The sequence below is a fragment of the Buteo buteo genome, chromosome 27 (genome assembly GCF_964188355.1).
Source record: "Buteo buteo chromosome 27, bButBut1.hap1.1, whole genome shotgun sequence".
Lineage (NCBI taxonomy): Eukaryota > Metazoa > Chordata > Aves > Accipitriformes > Accipitridae > Buteo > Buteo buteo.
Window position 1 is genome coordinate 5,486,030 of NC_134197.1, and position 19,053 is coordinate 5,505,082.

Here is a 19,053-nt window from a genome sequence, read left to right on the forward strand (position 1 = left end):
CTAGAAATTTCCCCCTGGCTTTTGGAAAAGCCAAGACAGGCTGGGGAAGCAAACAGGGAGCCAGTGCTGCGGGAACGAGCACATTGCCCAAAGTGCATCTGCTCGAGCGAACGCGTTGCTGACCGAGGCCTGGGAACGGCGTTTTCCTCAGCGGCACCGAGAGACGTTAAGGTGCCAAGCGGTTGGGTCCGCTTTGGGGTTATTTTGGACGGAAAGGTGCTGGTCTGACAGAAGGGGACATCGTTTCATGCCGGGTGCGGGACATCCACGCGCGGCCGTACGCCAAGGCGCCATGTTACAGCACAAGTCACGGTGGCAGCGAAGCGTGGCTGCCAAAGGGCGGGAGACTCCTGTGCCCTGGGTCAGCAGAGGCTGGGGGGGGGGGGGGGGCACGAAAGGCAAGCCGGCCTGGCCCGGCTGCTGCCCTCCTGCTCCCCAGGCTGCCTGAACCAAGGGGCCGGGGGAGCCCTGAGGGGCTGCAGGAGGCTGTGAAAGGCTGGGGGAGCCCTGAGGGGCTGAAAAAGGCTGGGGGAGCCCTGAGGGGCCGAAGGAGGCTGTGAAAGGCTGGGGGAGCCCCGTGAGGGGCCGAGGGAGCCCTGAGGGGCCGAGGGAACCCTGTGAGGGGCCGGGGGAGCCCTGAGGGGCCGAAGGAGGCTGTGAAAGGCTGGGGGAGACCTGTGAGGGGCCGGGGGAGCCCTCAGGGGCCGAGGGAACCCTGTGAGGGGCTGGGGGAGCCCTGAGGGGCCGAAGGAGGCTGTGAAAGGCTGGGGGAGCCCTGTGAGGGGCCGGGGGAGCCCTGAGGGGCTGAGGGAGCCCTGTGAGGGGCCGAGGGAGCCCTGTGAGGGGCCGGGGGAGCCCTCAGGGGCTGAGGGAGCCCTGTGAGGGGCCGGGGGAGCCCTGAGGGGCCGAAGGAGGCTGTGAAAGGCTGGGGGAGACCTGTGAGGGGCCGGGGGAGCCCTCAGGGGCCGAGGGAACCCTGTGAGGGGCTGGGGGAGCCCTGAGGGGCCGAAGGAGGCTGTGAAAGGCTGGGGGAGCCCTGTGAGGGGCCGGGGGAGCCCTGAGGGGCTGAGGGAGCCCTGTGAGGGGCCGAGGGAGCCCTGTGAGGGGCCGGGGGAGCCCTCAGGGGCTGAGGGAGCCCTGTGAGGGGCCGGGGGAGCCCTGAGGGGCCGAAGGAGGCTGTGAAAGGCTGGGGGAGCCCCGTGAGGGGCCGAGGGAGCCCTGAGGGGCCGAGGGAACCCTGTGAGGGGCCGGGGGCGCCCTGAGGGGCCGCGGCGGCCGGGGCGGGGCGGGGCGCGGCGGCGCCAATGGGAGCGGGCGGGCGGCGCCGGGCGCGGAGGCGGCGGAGCCTCTCGGCGAACAAAGAGGGAGCGAGCGGCGCGGCGGGAGGGAGGGAGAGAGGAGGCGGGGGGTGCCGGCCATGCGGGGCCGCCAGCCGGGGCGCGGGTGAAGAGGGAGGGAGGGAGGGAGGGAGTCAGTCGAGCGAGCAGCGCGGGCGGCGGCGCTCGATGGCCGGCGGGTCGGGGTGAGGCGAGGCGGCGCGGCGGGCATGGCGGGCGTCAGCTACTCGCCGCCCTGGTGGGTGAGCCTGCTGCACCGCCTGCCGCACCTCAGCCTGCGCTGGGAGCTCACCGCCGCCGACTTCCGACCGCACGACGCCGAGTACCAGCAGGTGGGTCCCCGTACGGGGTTTCTCTTTCTCTGTGTGTGTGTGTGGCGGGCTGTGTCTCGCGTGGGGGCCCCTCGCAGCCCGGCCGGGGGGTGTTTGTACACCCGTGGGCTGTGCGGGGCAGGGGGCGCGGAGGGGGGCTCGGCCCGCCTGGGGTTGTGGAGGAGAAGGAGAGGGGTCCCGGCTGGGTTCCCTCGGGTGCGTGTCTGCGGGTGACGCGTCTCCCCTGTGCCGTGGGGGGGGGGGGTGTCTGCCCCACGAGGGGTAGGGGGGGGGCTGCAGGGTCGGGGCAGGCCGAGATGCGGGGGTCTCGCCGGCCTGGATGGGGGGGCAGGAGGCCATCATCACCACCACCACCCTCCCTCGGCGGGGCGAGCAGGAGCCCCGAGCTGCTTCCAGCTTGCTGGAAGCCCAGGTCCTTCTTGGGAGAAGGTGGCAGGGTCCCCTGGAAGGGGAGGCAGGAGGCAACGCTGGCCATGTGCCCTTGCCAGGTCCCCCGCAAGCTGCGCTGTCCAGGCGAAGGCACCGTCCTGGCCTGACGCCCCTGGCTGGATCGTGACCGCTCATCGCCGATGATAAGTGGCGATGTCCTGTGCAGGCAGCGCTGACCGCTCGTCATCCATCCCACAGCCGGCCCCACACCGCCGCGACCCGCAGAGAGGCCAGCAGTGCCTCTCCAAAACCGACTGCCTACCTGCTGGAAAACAGATCGCTTAATGCGTGAGAGCAGTGTTAGCATCAAGTGCATGGGAAGATGCTCACAGAAGACTTGTGCGCCGCTCTTTTTTTTTTTTTTTTTTTAAATGCTGCTTAGCCTGTATCCTGTGCTTGGTTGGCTAGGCATGTAATTAAAATGATTGTGGAGTGAATCTGTGTGCTCTAACATCTGTGTTCTCTGCTGTCATCTTGGAACAGAGCTGCAGTGGCTCTGCTGCCTCGTTTTGCCACGGTCTCTGGTTTGGAAAACACCATTTTGGTTTTCTGAACATACTTGCAGTGTCCTATATACGCAGCCTGCTATCGTGCACACAGGCAGAAATGCTAGGGCATCTGAATGGTTCTCGTTTATCCTAGGAGTAAAAGGTATTAGAAATACTTTAGAAAGCAGTCTGTTTGGGCTTTTTGTTTTAAACAGATGAACAGATCTGTGGGCTGCAGCTAGAGCAAAACGTGAGAGATGTATTTAAAGAGCAGTGGGTAGATACAAAGAAACATCTTTAAACCAGTAAACAGAACAGACTTTTGACCTAACTTTTGTATTTGGGGCTTCAATTTGTTAATTTGTTTTAGTTCCCTTGGCTTAGCAGAGTTCAAGATGGCCACACAGAGATGTAACGCTGCACAGCAGCTTAACTGTATTTCCATGACCTCAGAGGGTAGCTGCCTTTAAAACAAGGGATATGAGATGCAGAAGATCAGAAGTTAAGAGTTCATGGAAAGATGTTCTTGGGAGTGTGTTATCACGAAACAAGCACTCGTTGACCTTTGAATAGACAGCAGCTGTACTGGTTTTCCACTTAAATTGCTTAAAAGCATTCTTTGCAACAATCTGGGGTTGTTTTCATTTGTCAGATAATTTTTCTACAGTAATCATATTCCAACTTAAAGCCTTCTGCTCTCCTCCTCCTGTGTAGCTGCCTCCCCTCCCTTGATGATATTAAGGACTTCTTGCACAGCAGTAGATGGCCTTTTAAGTCTTAACATCAGCTCACAAGAAAACGTCTTATCAAATCCAAACCTGAATGTCTGGATTACCGAAGTGTCTGTTGTCAAGAGAATCATTTGAGTAGCAGCAGCTTTTCTGGTTTTGGCATTGGCGAGGGATAGCGAGCAGGCTCCAGTAACGCAGCCCGTGTTATCGGTGTCGCCGGTTATATAACGAAGCTGCTGTGGCTCTGCAAGTTGACTCTGGAGTTCGTAGCCATGTAGATTAATTCTAATGCAGTGAAACAGGGAAACTTAATCCAGGAGTGGGAACTGTAGTGCTAAATGCTCTCTCATGCTTTAAATTGTCCTTAAAGGCCTTTTGGTTTGAATTCTAGCTTTTTCTATTAGCTTTATTATGAATTTGTATCTCTTGCTCTGTTTGCAGCCTATGCTGGCATAGTCTCCCCTTTTCTTTAGGAACCTTTTGGATTTAGCAGGTGAGGTTGTATATGTCCTGAAAATAAGTAAGTCCATTTTTTATTTTAAATTCTGTGTATTCTTCTTTTATTTATAGGTCTCATTGGCACAAATTTTGTGTCTTTTTGTTTTCTGTTCCATTAGTGGCTGATACCCTGATTCTTAAGCATAAGCTGTTAAACTGCATGATGCATTTGAATTCTCCAGTGGCTAAAGAGAGGGCAGTGAGGGATGCTAACTGGGAGTTCATGGGGATGGGAAGGGGCAGAGCGTCCCTAGCTATAGTAAGGAAGGATTACCTTTACTAAACTGAAAATACCTTTAAGTTTCCGTGACCTCAAGTCATTGAGTAGGTAGACTGTTGTCATAAATAGGCATACAGCAGGGCTCAGTGTCCATTCTCATTCTGATTTGTTACAAGGAAGGAAGCAACGTATCCTTTCTGATTCTTCACTGCTGCTCTAGAAAAGATTTCCCAACCCATCACCAAAGGAAAACATTGCTTTCCTTATAAAACTGTTTTGTTTAGTAATCTCTTAGTAAAGACCTACCTTTTTTTTTTTTGTACTCATGTTTTGATGATAGGCTTTGAACTTGTACATCAACTGAACATCCCACTCCAACTAAAGGTGAAATACAGTGGCTTGGATTTGAATGTTGTCATGTCACTTGTTGCAGTGCCACGTGCTCCTGCGGGTAAGGAGGCTGCTGATTTAACAGGCTTTCCACCTCTACCTAGCAAGGATTACTGTAATGCACAAGCCACTATTCCACTGAAGCAGCAGACAAGCTATTGTCCCCTGAAACCTCTCTGAAGCACGTGTAGCTTGTAGATAAGCACATACTGCCGGTCTTTGAAGTCTAGGTCTTTGTTGCGTCTTCTGGGACCCTGCATGATGGGAAATATCTAGAAGGACCTAGATTTAATGGCTAGTTATGCTGTTCTGTCCCATGTAGTCCCTTTTGTCAGAGCAGGAGGGACACCCACTGTGCACCTGCCTGTCTCAAGGAGGCTGCGTCCATTGTGTGCCAACCTACAGGGGCTTCCTCCTTTTGTCCAAGAGCATGAGAAATACTTACGGCAATGTTGTTGCTGAGGGATGAGATCAATGCAGCTGCAGGTTTTGGCTGCATACCTTCTTCACCCAAGTTGGTCTCTAAAATGCTCTCCCTTGGTATTACTTAATTCTTATCTTCTTCCACAGCGTATCTTGTTGCATTAGGTTAGAACAGCGTGTGCAAGTGTAGAGGAGCAGAACAGATCCTTCCCCTCTGGACTAGATTGTTTAAAAATGTATGTGTATATTTATGTCCTTCAGATGTTTGCTTCCACTGTGACAAGCTGTGGACAGCAGTACAACTAGTTGTTTCCTTTTTCTAGGGGAATGGAGGTGAGCTTCAAGGTAGAATGAGCTGGGGTTGTGATCCTCCTTCTCCAGGGGGTTTGGCATGCTGGCGAGTCCTGTCTGAGTTGCCTTCGTGTGCTGCTTGCAGGACTTGCTCCATAGAGTCATCCCTATAGAGGATCTTATCAGACCAGTTCTTTTCCTAATCCTCCCATGAATCATTGGGGTTGAAGATATCTTGATACGAACAGTTTTGTTCTGGCTATATTCTCATCTGAGTCATACTGCAGTGCTCTGCAAAGCCTTTTCATTGTGTAGTGAGTCACAAACTCTGGAGTGAAGGGAATGTAAAAATGGAGCAAAGCTCGTGTTCCTTCTGACAGCATCATGCTAATACCAGTTCTGGTCTCTGTGCTTTTTGCTGCTGAACAAATGATGATGATCTTACCAGTACTGTCCACTTACTTTCCAATTCAGTTAATCAGACCAGTAAGATGGTCCTGAGACTGCTGCTGTCACTAGTTTAATCTGTTTAGTAATATAAGTACTTCTGCTTGTGACTTACTTAGTTGCATGGCATTGAATTCACTTTATTTCTCAGGGTAGAGTTGGTTAAGAGCCTTGAGGTAGTTTGGAGGTTACATGCTGGAAAGAAGTAGAAGAGCTGAATAGCTTTTTAATAACAGCACAACAACAGGTAATGGTATACCTGCTAGAGACAGGGTGTCTTTGGTACTGACAGCAAAGGAGCCTACAACACTTTATTGTAGCTCTTGAGTCTCATTGTGTGCTGAGAAGTGTACTATAAACAGTGAAGAAGAGAGGTTGTAAAAGCTAAGCCACGGAGCACCTTGATTTGAATTTCTGCTTTTTATTAATTGCTGGAAAATGGCAATGTTGACCTGAATCTGTGTGAACGCATGGGTTATGCGTGAATCGGGCTAGAATGAAGCAAAATTCTCCAGTATCTTTGAAACTCTTTCCTTGCACTACTCTCATGTTTTTTCTACAAGAGTCAGAACTGCAAATGCACAGATTGTAGGTGTAATGGCAACTGTATGTGCTTTGGAAAAAGACTGGATGATTGATTCACACCAGTTGAGATGCAGAACCATGCTAAAAGAAGCATTGGTAAAGAACAGGGGGATGCTCTAGTCCTTGGTTTTGAGATGGTCTCTTTAGTGTTGTCACCGAGGAGTCTCCTATCATACATCTGTCAGTGCTTTTGTGTTGTAACATTCTTTTTCTACTGCTGTATATGTGTTGAGGGGGGATCCAGCAATGAAAGGTGCTGTGTAAGCCCAACGATGTTTCCTTTTTTTGGCTTGTAGACTCTAATCCAAGGCATGTGTGCTTGAACCTGTAGGCAAAGGTTCAGCAAGGAATTAATTGTCAGGTACTTTCTGGCTCTGTGAGGCTGTTTCCCTACACATAACAGCTAATGTCGTCTTTGGAAGTATTTCTTGGCTGGAGAAACATGATGGATCCTAAACTGCCAAAAAACTTGGATTAGAGAGATTGTTTTAGAACTTCCTCTACTGTACTGGCGTCTTATTTCAATTCTGAAACCAAGAGTCTTTCTGTAAATTGGAAACATGTGTATTAGTCAAGTTGGATGACGTGTTTTTGTCTAGTTGGCTCAAAGTCAGAGGGTAATGTGCCTTTCTTAAAGGGGTTAGACTGAAGGCTTCTTTCAAGAATAGATGGACCACTTCCAACGTCTGATCAGCTATCCTGCTGTAGCACTAGTTTGCTTGTATTTCCAGAAAGGTTACGTGACCCTGGTTAGTAGAATCCAGTGTTTTCTAATTAAATTGAAGTTGCTTTTACTTTTTTAAGAACTGATGGTAAATCCCCTCTTCCTTTTACTCATCAGTCTCGGTTGCATGAGTAACCATGCAGTAATACCTCTTATCAGCAAATTGGTGCTGTAGTCAGACTCCTCTATTCTGTGTTTGATGTGGAAGAGCCTTTACTAGGGAACTGCAGCATAATGAATAACCAAAAATGTAGAATCAAGACAATTTTTGATGGCTGATTTTTACCAAAGGTAGACATACCACGGTTTCTGTTGACCCTACATCAGTCATGGAGCAGCATATGGTATACAGACAGGAAAAAAATCAACCTTTGCCAGCTTTCTGTCTGCAGCCTTACTTTTTTGCTGACCCATGCTGTGCTTCTACATTTTCAGATGGTCTCCTGAGAACTGACAGTTTCTGGAAACCCTGACTGTAGATTACCTTACTCTAGTCAAAAAAAAGTAACTGTTCTGAATGTATGGTTTTAGCAGACCAAAGTACGCACAGAGGGGTAAAAGGTGACTTGGAGAAATGTGAAACACTTTGTGGGGGGAGGAGAGAAGGAGATGCAAGTGAGTATGCAAAGATGTAAACCATGCTTGCTTCATCTGGGTAGAATCCTAAAAGTATTAATCCTGCACAGAGAAGATGCTTTTGCCAGGCCTGGTGAGCTTCCCAGTCTTAGGAGACCTCTGTGCAGCATGTGGTGCTCTGGAGGTGTCATGCTGGTCTTAGCTGGAAGAGTAGAATGAGAGTTAAAAGCATTATTCTGGTCAGGTGGTGGCCAGCCACTGGCACCTTGGCGCTTCTGCACCAAGGCAACATTTGTCCTCTTGAAAATCCTCTATTTTTTTTTTTACTACATGAGTGTAACAACTTATGTTTCCTGGTCTGGATTTAAGTACTTATGAAGTAAATCTTGGGCAATGCATCCACCTCCTCCAAGCATTGCCTATATATTGTACTTACCCGTATGCACACAAGTGTTTATCGGTTTGGAGGAGCTGACATTCAAGAACCTTATATTTTGCATTTGCTTTGGAAAAAGGGAGTCAAAACAGGAACTGAAAAAGCAGATGAGGGACTTGCCTTCAGTTTGCCCCCAAAATGATATAGCTACTTAGGAAGCTTATCTTGGTGTCCAGCTGTAAAGCCTGATCACTAGCATTCTGGAGAAAGGACTCAATCAGTTCAAAATCAGTTCAGTCTTACTGTCTCTTCCCTTTTTTCTTTTTTCTTTTTCTTTTTTTCTTCCACTCAATTCTTAATGCCTTTTTGAGCAGAGGAAAATCCACACTCTTCAGGTTAACAAAAAGCCTTTGTTTAAATGTTGATCCAATAAAACGAGCAGTGCTTCAAGCAGATGTTGGTGTGGATTTTTAGTGCTCCTTATTTTTCATTATTAGGGAAAGTGAGAAATTCTCACCCAGAAGAACATATCCCATTAGCCGTGACTCTGGAAATTAAGGGTGGGAACTCAGGTGCTTTTCTCTGACAATCCCAAGGCTTCGCATGTGGATTAAGGAGCTGTGCCACAAGTCTTCTTGATCTCCTACTTGTATTTTGGGATTAGATTTATTTTTGAACCTGTAAATAAAAATCTGTCTATTGATAAAGAGGTGGATAAAAGTTATGGGCCTTTGTGACATCAGGTTTCTTGACACACGTGTCTTCAGAACAGACAGTTGGAGGGACAAGCATCCTCTGATCCCTTGGCATTCCTCTCTCTTTTGTTTTTTTCTTTCTTTTTTCTTGTGGGGTTTTTTTTTTCCTCCTTCTAGGACAAGGCTAATTTTAGACCTCTTCACCACCACCAGCACACTTACTGATGGAAAGGGAGAAGTCCAGAATCCATGGTTCATGCTGTTTGTGTTGATGTGGTAAGACTGTGCTGTGGCAGAGCTTGCCCGGTCAGCTCTGTGTGACTCCTTTCTGAGGACACTGCTGTACCTGTAAGGATCAGCGTGCTGAAGACTAAGCAGTGATGGTTAATGCTTCTTCTGAAGTCATTCTTCTACATTCTTTGATGTCTAGTGAATACGCTTGAATGGCTACAAGCAAGCACTGAGTAAGATGGTGCTCACTCTTAATTTTCTTGAGGTGTAGCAGAGTCAGCATCTCGTTTACAACTAGCTTCTTGATGACTGTCAATTCTCCTCTTGTTTCTGTTTTATCTTTTAGTAGTAAACTTTCCACCAGTTACGCTGAGATTTCCCATTCTCCTTGAGTGGGTAGGAGAATTTGGCTTGTTTTCAAATGAATGTAATTCCCATAGCTGGGGAAAGGGACGTTTTGTCTGGGAATTTATTTGCTCTAAGATTCAGAGGGGACTTGAGTAACTTTGGAATCTGTCAGGATTACCTTCTGTACTGAACTTTAATTCTCACTTTTAAGACATGGATAAGACTCAAAGTACTTGGGGACATATTGATATATGCTGGAGAGTTGTCTCTAATAATAATAATAATAAAACCAAAACCCAGTAACCCTGCTCTGCTCTCAGCAAGGCTGTCTGTACTTTCTGTGTATGTCATCCTACCAGTTCTTTGTTTTAGCTGACAATGATGATTAACAAGACAGGTGAGCTGAGCTAAAATCAAGGAGGATCAAGTTCATGCAAGATTTTTGGTTCTGAGGTTGCACTCAGATGACAGTCTTAAAAAAAAAAAAAAAGGAAAAAGCCATCACTGTTAAAAATCCTTCCCTTTCCTCCACTTCGAGAAGTGGCTGAGACTGTTGGTTGTATTGCAGCAGTGAAAAAGTAGGAATTGGTTATGTTTATCCCCAAACCAGAAATAACTTTTGCTGCATGGTGAAAAGGTCTGCAGGTATCTAGTGAATAGTTACGGTGGGGCAGTGCCATGCTGATGCTGTTTCTTTTTTATTTTTTTTTTCATATTAGATGAACTAGGAAAGAGTAAAACACACTGCACTTTCATGCTGCAGAGGCTTTAATTTCAAACTTTTTTTTTTAGATTTCTGGTAGTGAGCCATTTGTAGTTTTTGAGTCTGATCTTATAATTGTGAGCTTTAGGGATTGGTAAGCCATATATGTGCATATTCTTGCAAAGTAGTAATTTGTGTGCTTAAGGCTGCAAGGCTCTTGCAAAAAAAAAAAGTAGGTTAGTGTGCAATACATGGACACAGCAGTTGGTGTAACTCAGTCATGATACTTGTAGTGATTCCCTTCTCTAAGCACTTGGATATGAGGGTAACATTTATAATAATGTGTGCTTTCACATGGTTATCAGGTTGCTTGCTTCAGCAGATGTAATGTGTGCCAGACTTATTTTAAGTTATTATTTTAACAAATGAGCATTTTTTGGTCAATAGTAAGAGTAACATTGAAACCAGCCAGGGGAAAGAGCTGATGCTCCCTTTCACCCTCACTTAAACTGGAGCTGCACCCTCAGATTGTGATTTCCTCTGTCAGTGTTAAATGCTTTTTCTGGCTGATACATTTCAGAATGGTGCCACACGTGCATATGCATGAAAGTCCTTTGTAGTGTGAAATTAGGGATGAAAGATATTGCTAATCAGTCCTAACAATGCTGGATTTATTCTTGGACAAGGGGAAGCGGGAATGTGGGGAATGGATGTTTCACAAATGTATAACACATTCAGACGCGTTGTTATGCCAGTGTTGGTGTCTGTGCATGGACACCCTTTTCAGTCTGTAAAATGCTGCTGTTCACGCAGAGAATTTAAACAAGCCTTCTATTCAACACTGAAATTCAAAATAACGCCAAAATCCAAATGGAGGCACTTCAGTTGCATAATAGTGTCTGTTACAAGGAGGGCTCAGTGCAGTAGATGATGTAATGCTCCTGAAGATAAGGCCCAAGCTGGGAGGGAAAGAGGGGAGAAGGTGTTGGTGAAGGAACCATTACGAGCATTGGTAATGGTATCAAAGCTATCCATAGGGTGTTAATTAGCAAACCTGAATAATCTCAGAGTTGATTGAGTTACAATTGTACACGTGGGAAAAAAATGAGCCATTGCTTGGTGCTACCTGTCTTCTCTGATGATTGTAATCGGTTTAGTGTTGAATATAGATTTCTGAATAATGTGTGGGCAGAGAATGACCTCACCATACTTCATGCTTTTTCTTGGGGTAAGCTTTCTTGCAGTTTATCAGTGTGCTCAAGTTCCTGTAGCTGATAAACTCGTAATTTTGATAGTTGCTATAGTAGTTAAGGTTTCTTCAGTCTGCTGAAGAGGTGCTTTCTGTTGCACTGCCGAAATCATAAGTCTTTGCATCTGGGCTGTGCCTGTAGCCTTGCTATTTAAGTGCTAGTCCTAAGGGATGATGTTACTGTTTTGAGGCCTCTGGCAGTTTGTCATTTTCCTCCCTCCCTAAACTTATGTTTAGCATACACTTATTTTCTTCAGCTTAGGAATAGTCCTTCTTTATGTCGTTTTCTCGCTGCAAGTGCCTCTGTAGTCCCTTCTTGGACTGGCGTGGTCAGAGGGGTGGCATATGACTGCTGCCTCGCATACGGCCCCCCTGCCCTTCTTTCTCCCTTGTTTTACAGTATTCACTCCAGGAAATGCTGAGAAAGTCGAGAGTAATGGAATTCATGAAATTCAAGCTGTGCTTCAATGAAAACGTGTTTTCAATTTCTGCCTCCTTGGGAGCCTGAGACTGAACTGTAATTGTTGGCGCTGGGTGGGGGCTGGGGCTGTGGATGAATGAAAGTGGTGGAGTCAGCGCTCTGCAGAGCCTCTCGCCCAGCATCTCTCTGCTTCTCGGCATTCAAAGGCTGGTGTGTGCTTTGTGGCAGCTTCAGGAAGCGTTTTTGTATTCAGCTGTCCAAAAGGCCCAGGCGTTTTCCTGCTGGGTTTGATCTGGCTGTTGGGGTCTGAATGACAGTGACATGTTGGAGAGGAACGTGATGGGGGAAGCATCAGCTGGGGGTGGTTTATCCCCCCTCTCTGCTCTTGATCCTGCTCACGCTGTCCTTTAAGTGTCCTGCTGCCGATTAAGGGTGAGAATTATAATGGTGACTCAAAAGCCTTTGGTAAAACTCATTAATTCATTCCTCCTTTAATTAGACAACCAGCCATGGGCTTATAATTATCAGAGCCTAGGAACGTTTGCAGCTGTAATAAGCCGTGCTGCATTAATTGCAGAAATCATGGTTTTCTGGCAAATGCAGATATGGTGAGCTCTTACTCAGTTTGGTTTTTGGTGAGGAATGTGGAAGAGCATAGAAATGAAGGATGTAGCTGAGAGTGCATAGTGGCTGACCTCTGGCTGAATCTTGCCTTGTGGCGTTGAACTAAGAGGAAAGGGTGGAGGTGTACTGCTTATAAATATTTTTTTTCCTTGGGAGGTGTAATAATGTAACTTTCAAGGAGAGAAGAGAGGAAGGAGACTCTAATGAAAAGTTATGCAAACATATGTTCTTAAAACTTTGGCACCTGAGGGAATTTTACTTTTGGAGTAAGAGTGTAGCAGGAACAGTTGCAGGGTTTGCAAACAGTGCCATTTTTGCTGTTTGGAAGTTAGGGAATGGCTGAGTGTTTTACAACAAAAAGTACCAGGTGCTTTTTTTTGAGTCTTCTGTGGGGGGAAATAATCATTAGTAAACTTCCATTATTTTGTAATTTCTTCTTGTTTCTGAAATATGAAGGAAGGTAATTTTCAGAACTAATTTGTGTGGGTGAACCCCAGCAACACATGTCTAGGGTCTTCTGAGAGAAGTTAGTTTGTGCTACTTCTGGTATCTTTGAAATACTTGTGCTTTTTTTTTTTTCTTTTCCAGAAGGAGAACTAGAGGGAACACAAAGGGAGGACTTGTTATTTCTACCCTATTGCAATTCTACTTGTAGTTACAATCATCACTGCTAATGCAATGGTAGACCCTGAAAACATGATCTCCACTTAGCTTTGGACTAACAAGCTGTTGAGCGCAAGTGATACCGAAAGGCACAGACCTAGGAAAAGGCTAGGGATGGAGATAGCTGACTGTCACTGGACTTGGACAGATATGATTAAGGAGATAGGTTTGCTTCCCCCCCCCCCCCCCCCCCCCGTAGGAGTTGAACTTGAATAAGATTAGACTGAAAGCCTTGGACTTGAATAAATGAGAGGTATTGCACAAGACTAGATTACAGGTACTTCTCGTCAATGGCAAGTATTAATGTTCATGCTCCCTTAAGAGGGAAACCGTTTCGGTTGTAGTAGGTGGCAGGAAAAAATGGATCAGCTGTGTTTTGGGTCTTTTTCTGTCTGGATTTAATGGAAAGCACAGATAGCACATCCAGTGAGGATGGAATGATTTGCTTGACACTTCTCCTGTAGCTAAACAGAAACTTCGGATGAGAGTGCTATTTTAAAAGCACTGTACAATGCTTCCTGTGTGCCTTTTAGTATTTCAAAATGTGACCAATGTCTTCTGTTTGTCCTTCTCAAACTCTCCCCATGCAGTCTTGAGTTATTGTCAGCTTATGAGGCTGAGTAGTACATAGAGCTTGGGTAGGACAGGGTTTCATCCCTAGTCTCTGAGGTCAAATATGCTGGATCACTGGCCATTCCTTATACATATATATTCAAAATTCTTACAGGTTAGACAATAGAAGTTGAGTCAACCTCAGTAGACAAATTAGTGGGAGCAACAAATTTACAGGCTTAAAATAGCCTTTCATTCTCATAAGTACAACCAGGTAAAAATCCTGGTAAAGTTCATGGCTGGCCTCAGAGACCATGTTCTGGGGCAGGTTGAGCGCTCTAACGGTGAACCTCTTGATCGCTGCAGGGGTTGTTTTTGAAGCTTTTTCAGCTTGACCTGCTGCAAGTTAAAATCTCTTCACACGCAAGCTCTTGAAAAGCATTTTAAATGCTTTAATGTTAAAGGGTAAACTAAAGGTGGTGAATATAAAAATATGTCCAGTGCTGTTGACAAAATTCTCTGAGTGGACAAGCGGTGCTCTGGGACCTGCTTCTAATGCCCGTGTGTTAGCAGGCAGCTCTTGGAGAAGCTGTGTGAGTGATAGTAGGTGCTGGGAGCGTTCTGCTGAGGTGTAAATAACAAGGTTGGACAGTTTACGCTAGCTCTGCTGTTTTTATTAGTGCAGCTTAGCTTTCGCCTCAGGCAATGTGGAGGTCATGGGAGAAGGAGGAAGGAACAAGCTGTGAACTTGCCTCCTCTCCCAGCAGAAGATGATGAGAAGGTATGGGGATCTTGTTACCCTAATCCCCCCTTGGCGTGTTAATTCTTCTTGTCTGTGTACTTGTATCTTAAGTCTGAAATTCTTACTGAGGCAACTCCAGTGTCCTTTCAACCTTTTTGGTGTTGGTGTGGAGTTTGTTGCAGCTATTAAAATTCAGTTGGCTGCTACAGTATTTCATTGCTGTTAATTATGTTCTAAGAAAATGTTGCTCAGAGACTGCTGCTTGTCTTAATACTGTTCCTAAATACATTTAATAGCTATTTGCTAGCTATTGCATCTTCTGCCTGTGATTGACCCGCCTCTTAGTGTGTTCCCAGTGCTGAAGAGGACCGTAGATCCAAGTCTGTTTGGTGGGTAGATCTGAATCATCTTGTGCTGATGTCAGCTACGCTTTGGTCTGAGAGGAGATATGCCTCTTGTGCCACAGCAGTGGCATATCCAACAGGTGAAATGTAGTTCTGCAGGTATAACCTATGGGCAGGACTTTCAGCACTAACTTAATTATTAGGTTTGGTTTACTTGTGCTGGCTTCAGTAAGAGTGATCTTGATTATTTGATGCAATAAATGAAATACAAGGTTCTTAAGAAAGAACCAGTTTCAAGGATAGGCCTTGAATGCTCATCAAGGTTCAAGTTCAAACCAGGCATGTCTGTTTTTCTTTTACTTTCCAAAGTGAAATTTGTTGTTTGATGTCTGATGTAGTGAATGCTGAGCTTTCTTTCTAACACCGGTGTCTTCAGATGGGATCCACCAGCAATTTAGTTCTTTACTTCCTACTCAAACACATGCACCACCACTTCTTTAATACTAAAACTGCTCCTACAAGACTTTCATCCTTGGGGATGTACTCAGCTAGCCTTTGACGTGCTGTTGCCCTCCAAGTTACTGGTCACTTCTCCTGGGAAAACAGAGATCCTGAGTATTTTCTGTGTAGCTGCCCTTGGACCTTGGTCAGCGTGGAGTCTCTGCCATGTGCTATGAACATAGGCTAACTGTAAACAGGGCTGATTGTTTCTGGAAACTACAATTTAGTCCTCAGCTTTATTCTCAGTGAGGAATATTTTTTTTGTGTTAGAACAGGACATGTGTGAAACAGAACTGCAGCGTTGTTCTAATGCTGCAGTAAGGAAGTATTACGTGGTGCAAAGTTTGATGTTAACTGCAAGCTATATGTTCTTCTTGCAGTCAAAACATTAACTATACTGTGATAAGAATCTTGTTCTTGGTGCAGCTGTGGTTTGGATTGTGCAATGCCTCTTTAGGTTCTACTACAGTATTTCTGTATCGCCTGATTTAGGGAAGTGTCCTGATGGCTGAAACTGTGCTATAGGCCAGGAAGAGTTGAGAGGCACGCGTGCATGCATGTGTACTTACATACTGTCAGTTGGAGGAATGGTGCTAGCCACTGCTTGTGAGCATCAATGCTGTACTTGGGGTGCTGGCTCCTTGTACAATGCTGGCTTTAAAGATCTAAAGCTCCTCCAGTGTTGCTGAGTGGCGTCTCAGTAGGTAGGAAGGTGTCTTGTTTGATTCCCAGCTGCTTGCAAGGAATAGGGTCTTTAGGGTATTTATGCTGCACTCTTAGCTGTCATGTATTTAACTTCTAGGCAGCACCCAGATAACCCCCTATGCTCGTGCCCATGGTAAATAGGCTTTCAAATGGGGTTACGCATTCCAGGCACGTACGCTGTCCTGCTCTGCTAGCTCAAGCTGGGTTAGTCATGCGTCTCACCGAGCGTGTCAGATCTGAGATGGTCTGTCTCTCTTGCTTCTGCTTTCTGAATCCTTGCTCTATAAAAGACAGTAATCAACAAAAGGGCAGTTAGAGTTGTGGAGCTCAGTTATATGATCTTGTCACTTCTTTCACTCTGATCTTTGGACTAAGGAGATAGTGTTTTGAGTGCAGAAAAATCTTCAGGGTCCTGGGAAAGTGGCTGGGACTGTAGTGTTCAGCTGTAGGGCACTGTCTAAAATAGTGGGAGCCAGTGACAGGAAAATGAAAAATATTATTTTTAGGAGAAAACAAAATGAAAACTCAATGCCATGCTATTCCTCATGGTTATATTCTGTGTCTAGAAGCTAATGTTAAAGCTCCTAGTCATTACATGTGGGATTGTACTATCATGTCTTTAAATGTATGAAAAAACCTGCTCATGTTCCTTTACTTACTTGTTTTCCATCTGAAGGTATAATCTAGTGACAATATAATCACTTGCATAGCAACCAGCATGTCGTAAACAGGATTATGGTGCCAGGTAAGGATGGAGGGCACAGAGAATTTAGGAAGGAAGTATCTCTTATATAAATACCCTCATTAACATGAAGAAGGGTAAATACAGGGACCTATGTGCAGAGAACAGCGTGCCACTTTGCGTGCTGCATGGCACCTAGGAGCTGTGTCACTGCAAGAACAGGGGAGGAAGAAGGGCACACGTGTGGTGTGTGGCATGAGGTATGTCCTTAAAATAATGCAACAGGGCCTTAAGAAGGTGAATCTGTGTTGTTAGCAGGCCAAGGTAAACCCTACAGAGAGCCTGTTACTGATCTCAAGGTGCAAATGCGGCAGGCTGCCTTGTCTCAGCTAATGTGATTAAAACCCTGAAGGCACCAGGGATGTATTCTAGCCATCTCTCTTCCCTCCTTCTTTCTTCCCACTCCCCCATAAAGAGCACCTTTACTCTCCAGCCTGGAGAGGGTAAGGTTTGTCTGCTACAAAGTAAGGCATTTTTTCCCCAGTAGTACTGTCTGTAGAGTTAAATTAAAATGCTTTCTCAATACACATTCAAGCTTGCTTTCTCTTTTTAGTAAAAACTTGAGCTGGCTGTTTTATAGTTAAAGATGATGGACAGAACCAGCAAAATCAAAAGCTTCTCTCTTCAGCTCCTTCTGCAGTGAAGACTAACAGTGTCTTGTGACATTCTTCTGCAGACCCATAAAGGAAAGAGAGCTACTTTACTTGCATACAGTTCCTGCCAGAGGTATCATGGTGAGTTTTATGCTGCATAGAGTTAAGTGAGAACAGTTACTGAATGCTTTGTAAGAGTGTTTGAGCAGATGCTCTGCTCTACTTTGTTCTGCAGTTTATGCACCACTTGCTTTCATTCAATAAAAAGCAACATGAAGACACGAGAGTTATTGCAGATATTTGCTTTGTGGCTTCAGGGTATCTTATCTTGGGGCTGCTCAAAACTTCTTTCTAGTGAATTGCTCTCATTTTTTTGCAGTGTTTGGGTGATGTAACAAATGGTTCGATTGCTTCAGTGAGTCAAAAGTACTGCTTGGCTCTTTCCCAGAAGCTTTAACACCTGCTAAAAGGGTGAAGAATTCCAGGCAACCACTGCCAGCCCTTAAGTGCTGTGAAAAGTCTCTTGTCAAAGATCCAGTTTTCTGTATGGGTTGGGAGTCAGATAAAGTTCCCCACTAATCTAATGTGGTTGGTCGGAGCAGATCTAACTCTGTATTGTTGCCCAAACTACTTTTGTTGTTGATGGTGTTTTTAGCGAGCTGAGCTGAGTTTGTGGCAAGGGATTGTGATCACTAGTGGTGATACAAGAGAGGCGATAGAGCTAAGGAGGGCATGCCTCTCTTTAGCTTCAGAGAATCTGCAAAGGATGTATTTTTACTGCTGGCCCTGCGGTTAGTGAGGTCTGCCAGCTCCACCTGATTAGAGAATATGCTTCAGTAAGAGATATTGAGAATCCTTACACTGGAGCTTATAGTTTTTGCTTCTCTTTGTTCCTGATTAGGATGCTCTCTGAAAATAAGTTCACAAATGAGGCTTAAAATACCTGTCTATAAAGAGTAGAAAGAAAAATTCTGTGTAGAGAAGAGTGGATCCTAAGTCTGAGATATTTCAAGTGCAAGTTGAATGTCTGGTGCAACCCGGCTTGAAAATACGTATAAAACTGCTCAAATGCAAAATGATCCACCTGGCTCCCTTCTGTGGCATCTTTTATGGGAGAGTTCATAAACAGCCTGGGGGATTTCTGCTTACATGTTGGTGAATCCCCCTTTGTGATAACATTCCAAACAGGCAAATTGCTGATCTGCACGGGTAACAAGGTACTTGGTGCTTCAGAAGAGCTATTTTCAAATGCAAAGTTAACTATGAAGATAAATGTAGCTATTAACACTGAAGGTTATTATAAAGCTAAGGAATGTGATTCACCAGTCAAGATAGCTGGCTGAAAGTCCATCCAGCTGCAGTAGTGAACTGAAAGACACTGAATTAAAAACAAACAAAGCAGATGGTTGGCAAATAGCAAATAAGTAACTAAGCACCAGTTCCTGGTGGGGATCAGATGAAAATGTGTTTCAGGAAACACAACAGCCAGAAAAGGTGAGACAATGTATTTCAGCATTAGGGAACCTCTAACTTGAGAATGCTGATCTGGTGGCAGCCCTAACAGCTGTTTTTTAAATAGCCCAAATTTATTTTATTTTATTTTTTTTTAAAGTTTCTGTAAGCACTCCCTGGAGGACTGGTAAATGCTGTTTTTGTTGTTGTTTAGTGGAAGTGGCCAACCTTGGTGATGTTGCAAACATACTGGTCATTGCAAAGCACCACAAGGTGCGTGTTGGATGGCTTGCCAAGCCAAAGGTCAGAGGAAACACAAGGATGGTTCATAGCAGGAATGGCCCACTGCTTGGCTGTCAATGGCTGTGGCCTGGATGTTGTACAGGGAGCTGGATTAAATAGTCCTTTCCAAGAGTTCTTGGGCCGGGAATCCATCCTGACTCCATGTAGCTTCAAAGAGCTGCAGTACTTAAGTGCATAATAGTAAGTGGAGGAGGCAGCTGGCTGTTGTCTGTTGGATTTCTTCTTCCTTTGCTGGATCCTTCCTTGTACTTCCAGTTTGAATGTCGGGGAACTGTGTTTCTAATGCCATATGTGAGGTTAGAAGCAAAACAGCAGTGAAGAGTCTGTGCTCCTGCGTT

General features: G+C 45.8%; 1 protein-coding gene across 2 annotated transcripts in view; it reads left to right on the forward strand.

The window, feature by feature from the left end:
* Nucleotides 1-1,476: 1,476 nt before the first annotated feature.
* The window catches only part of TTYH3 (tweety family member 3), a 79,955-nt gene continuing 62,378 nt past the window's right edge, over nucleotides 1,477-19,053 (forward strand). For both annotated transcript variants that reach the window (XM_075058534.1, XM_075058533.1), the window contains exon 1: nucleotides 1,477-1,669. In XM_075058534.1, coding sequence (XP_074914635.1) covers nucleotides 1,547-1,669 — 123 coding nt within the window. In that variant the 5' untranslated portion in view covers nucleotides 1,477-1,546. The remainder of the gene's footprint in view (nucleotides 1,670-19,053) is intronic.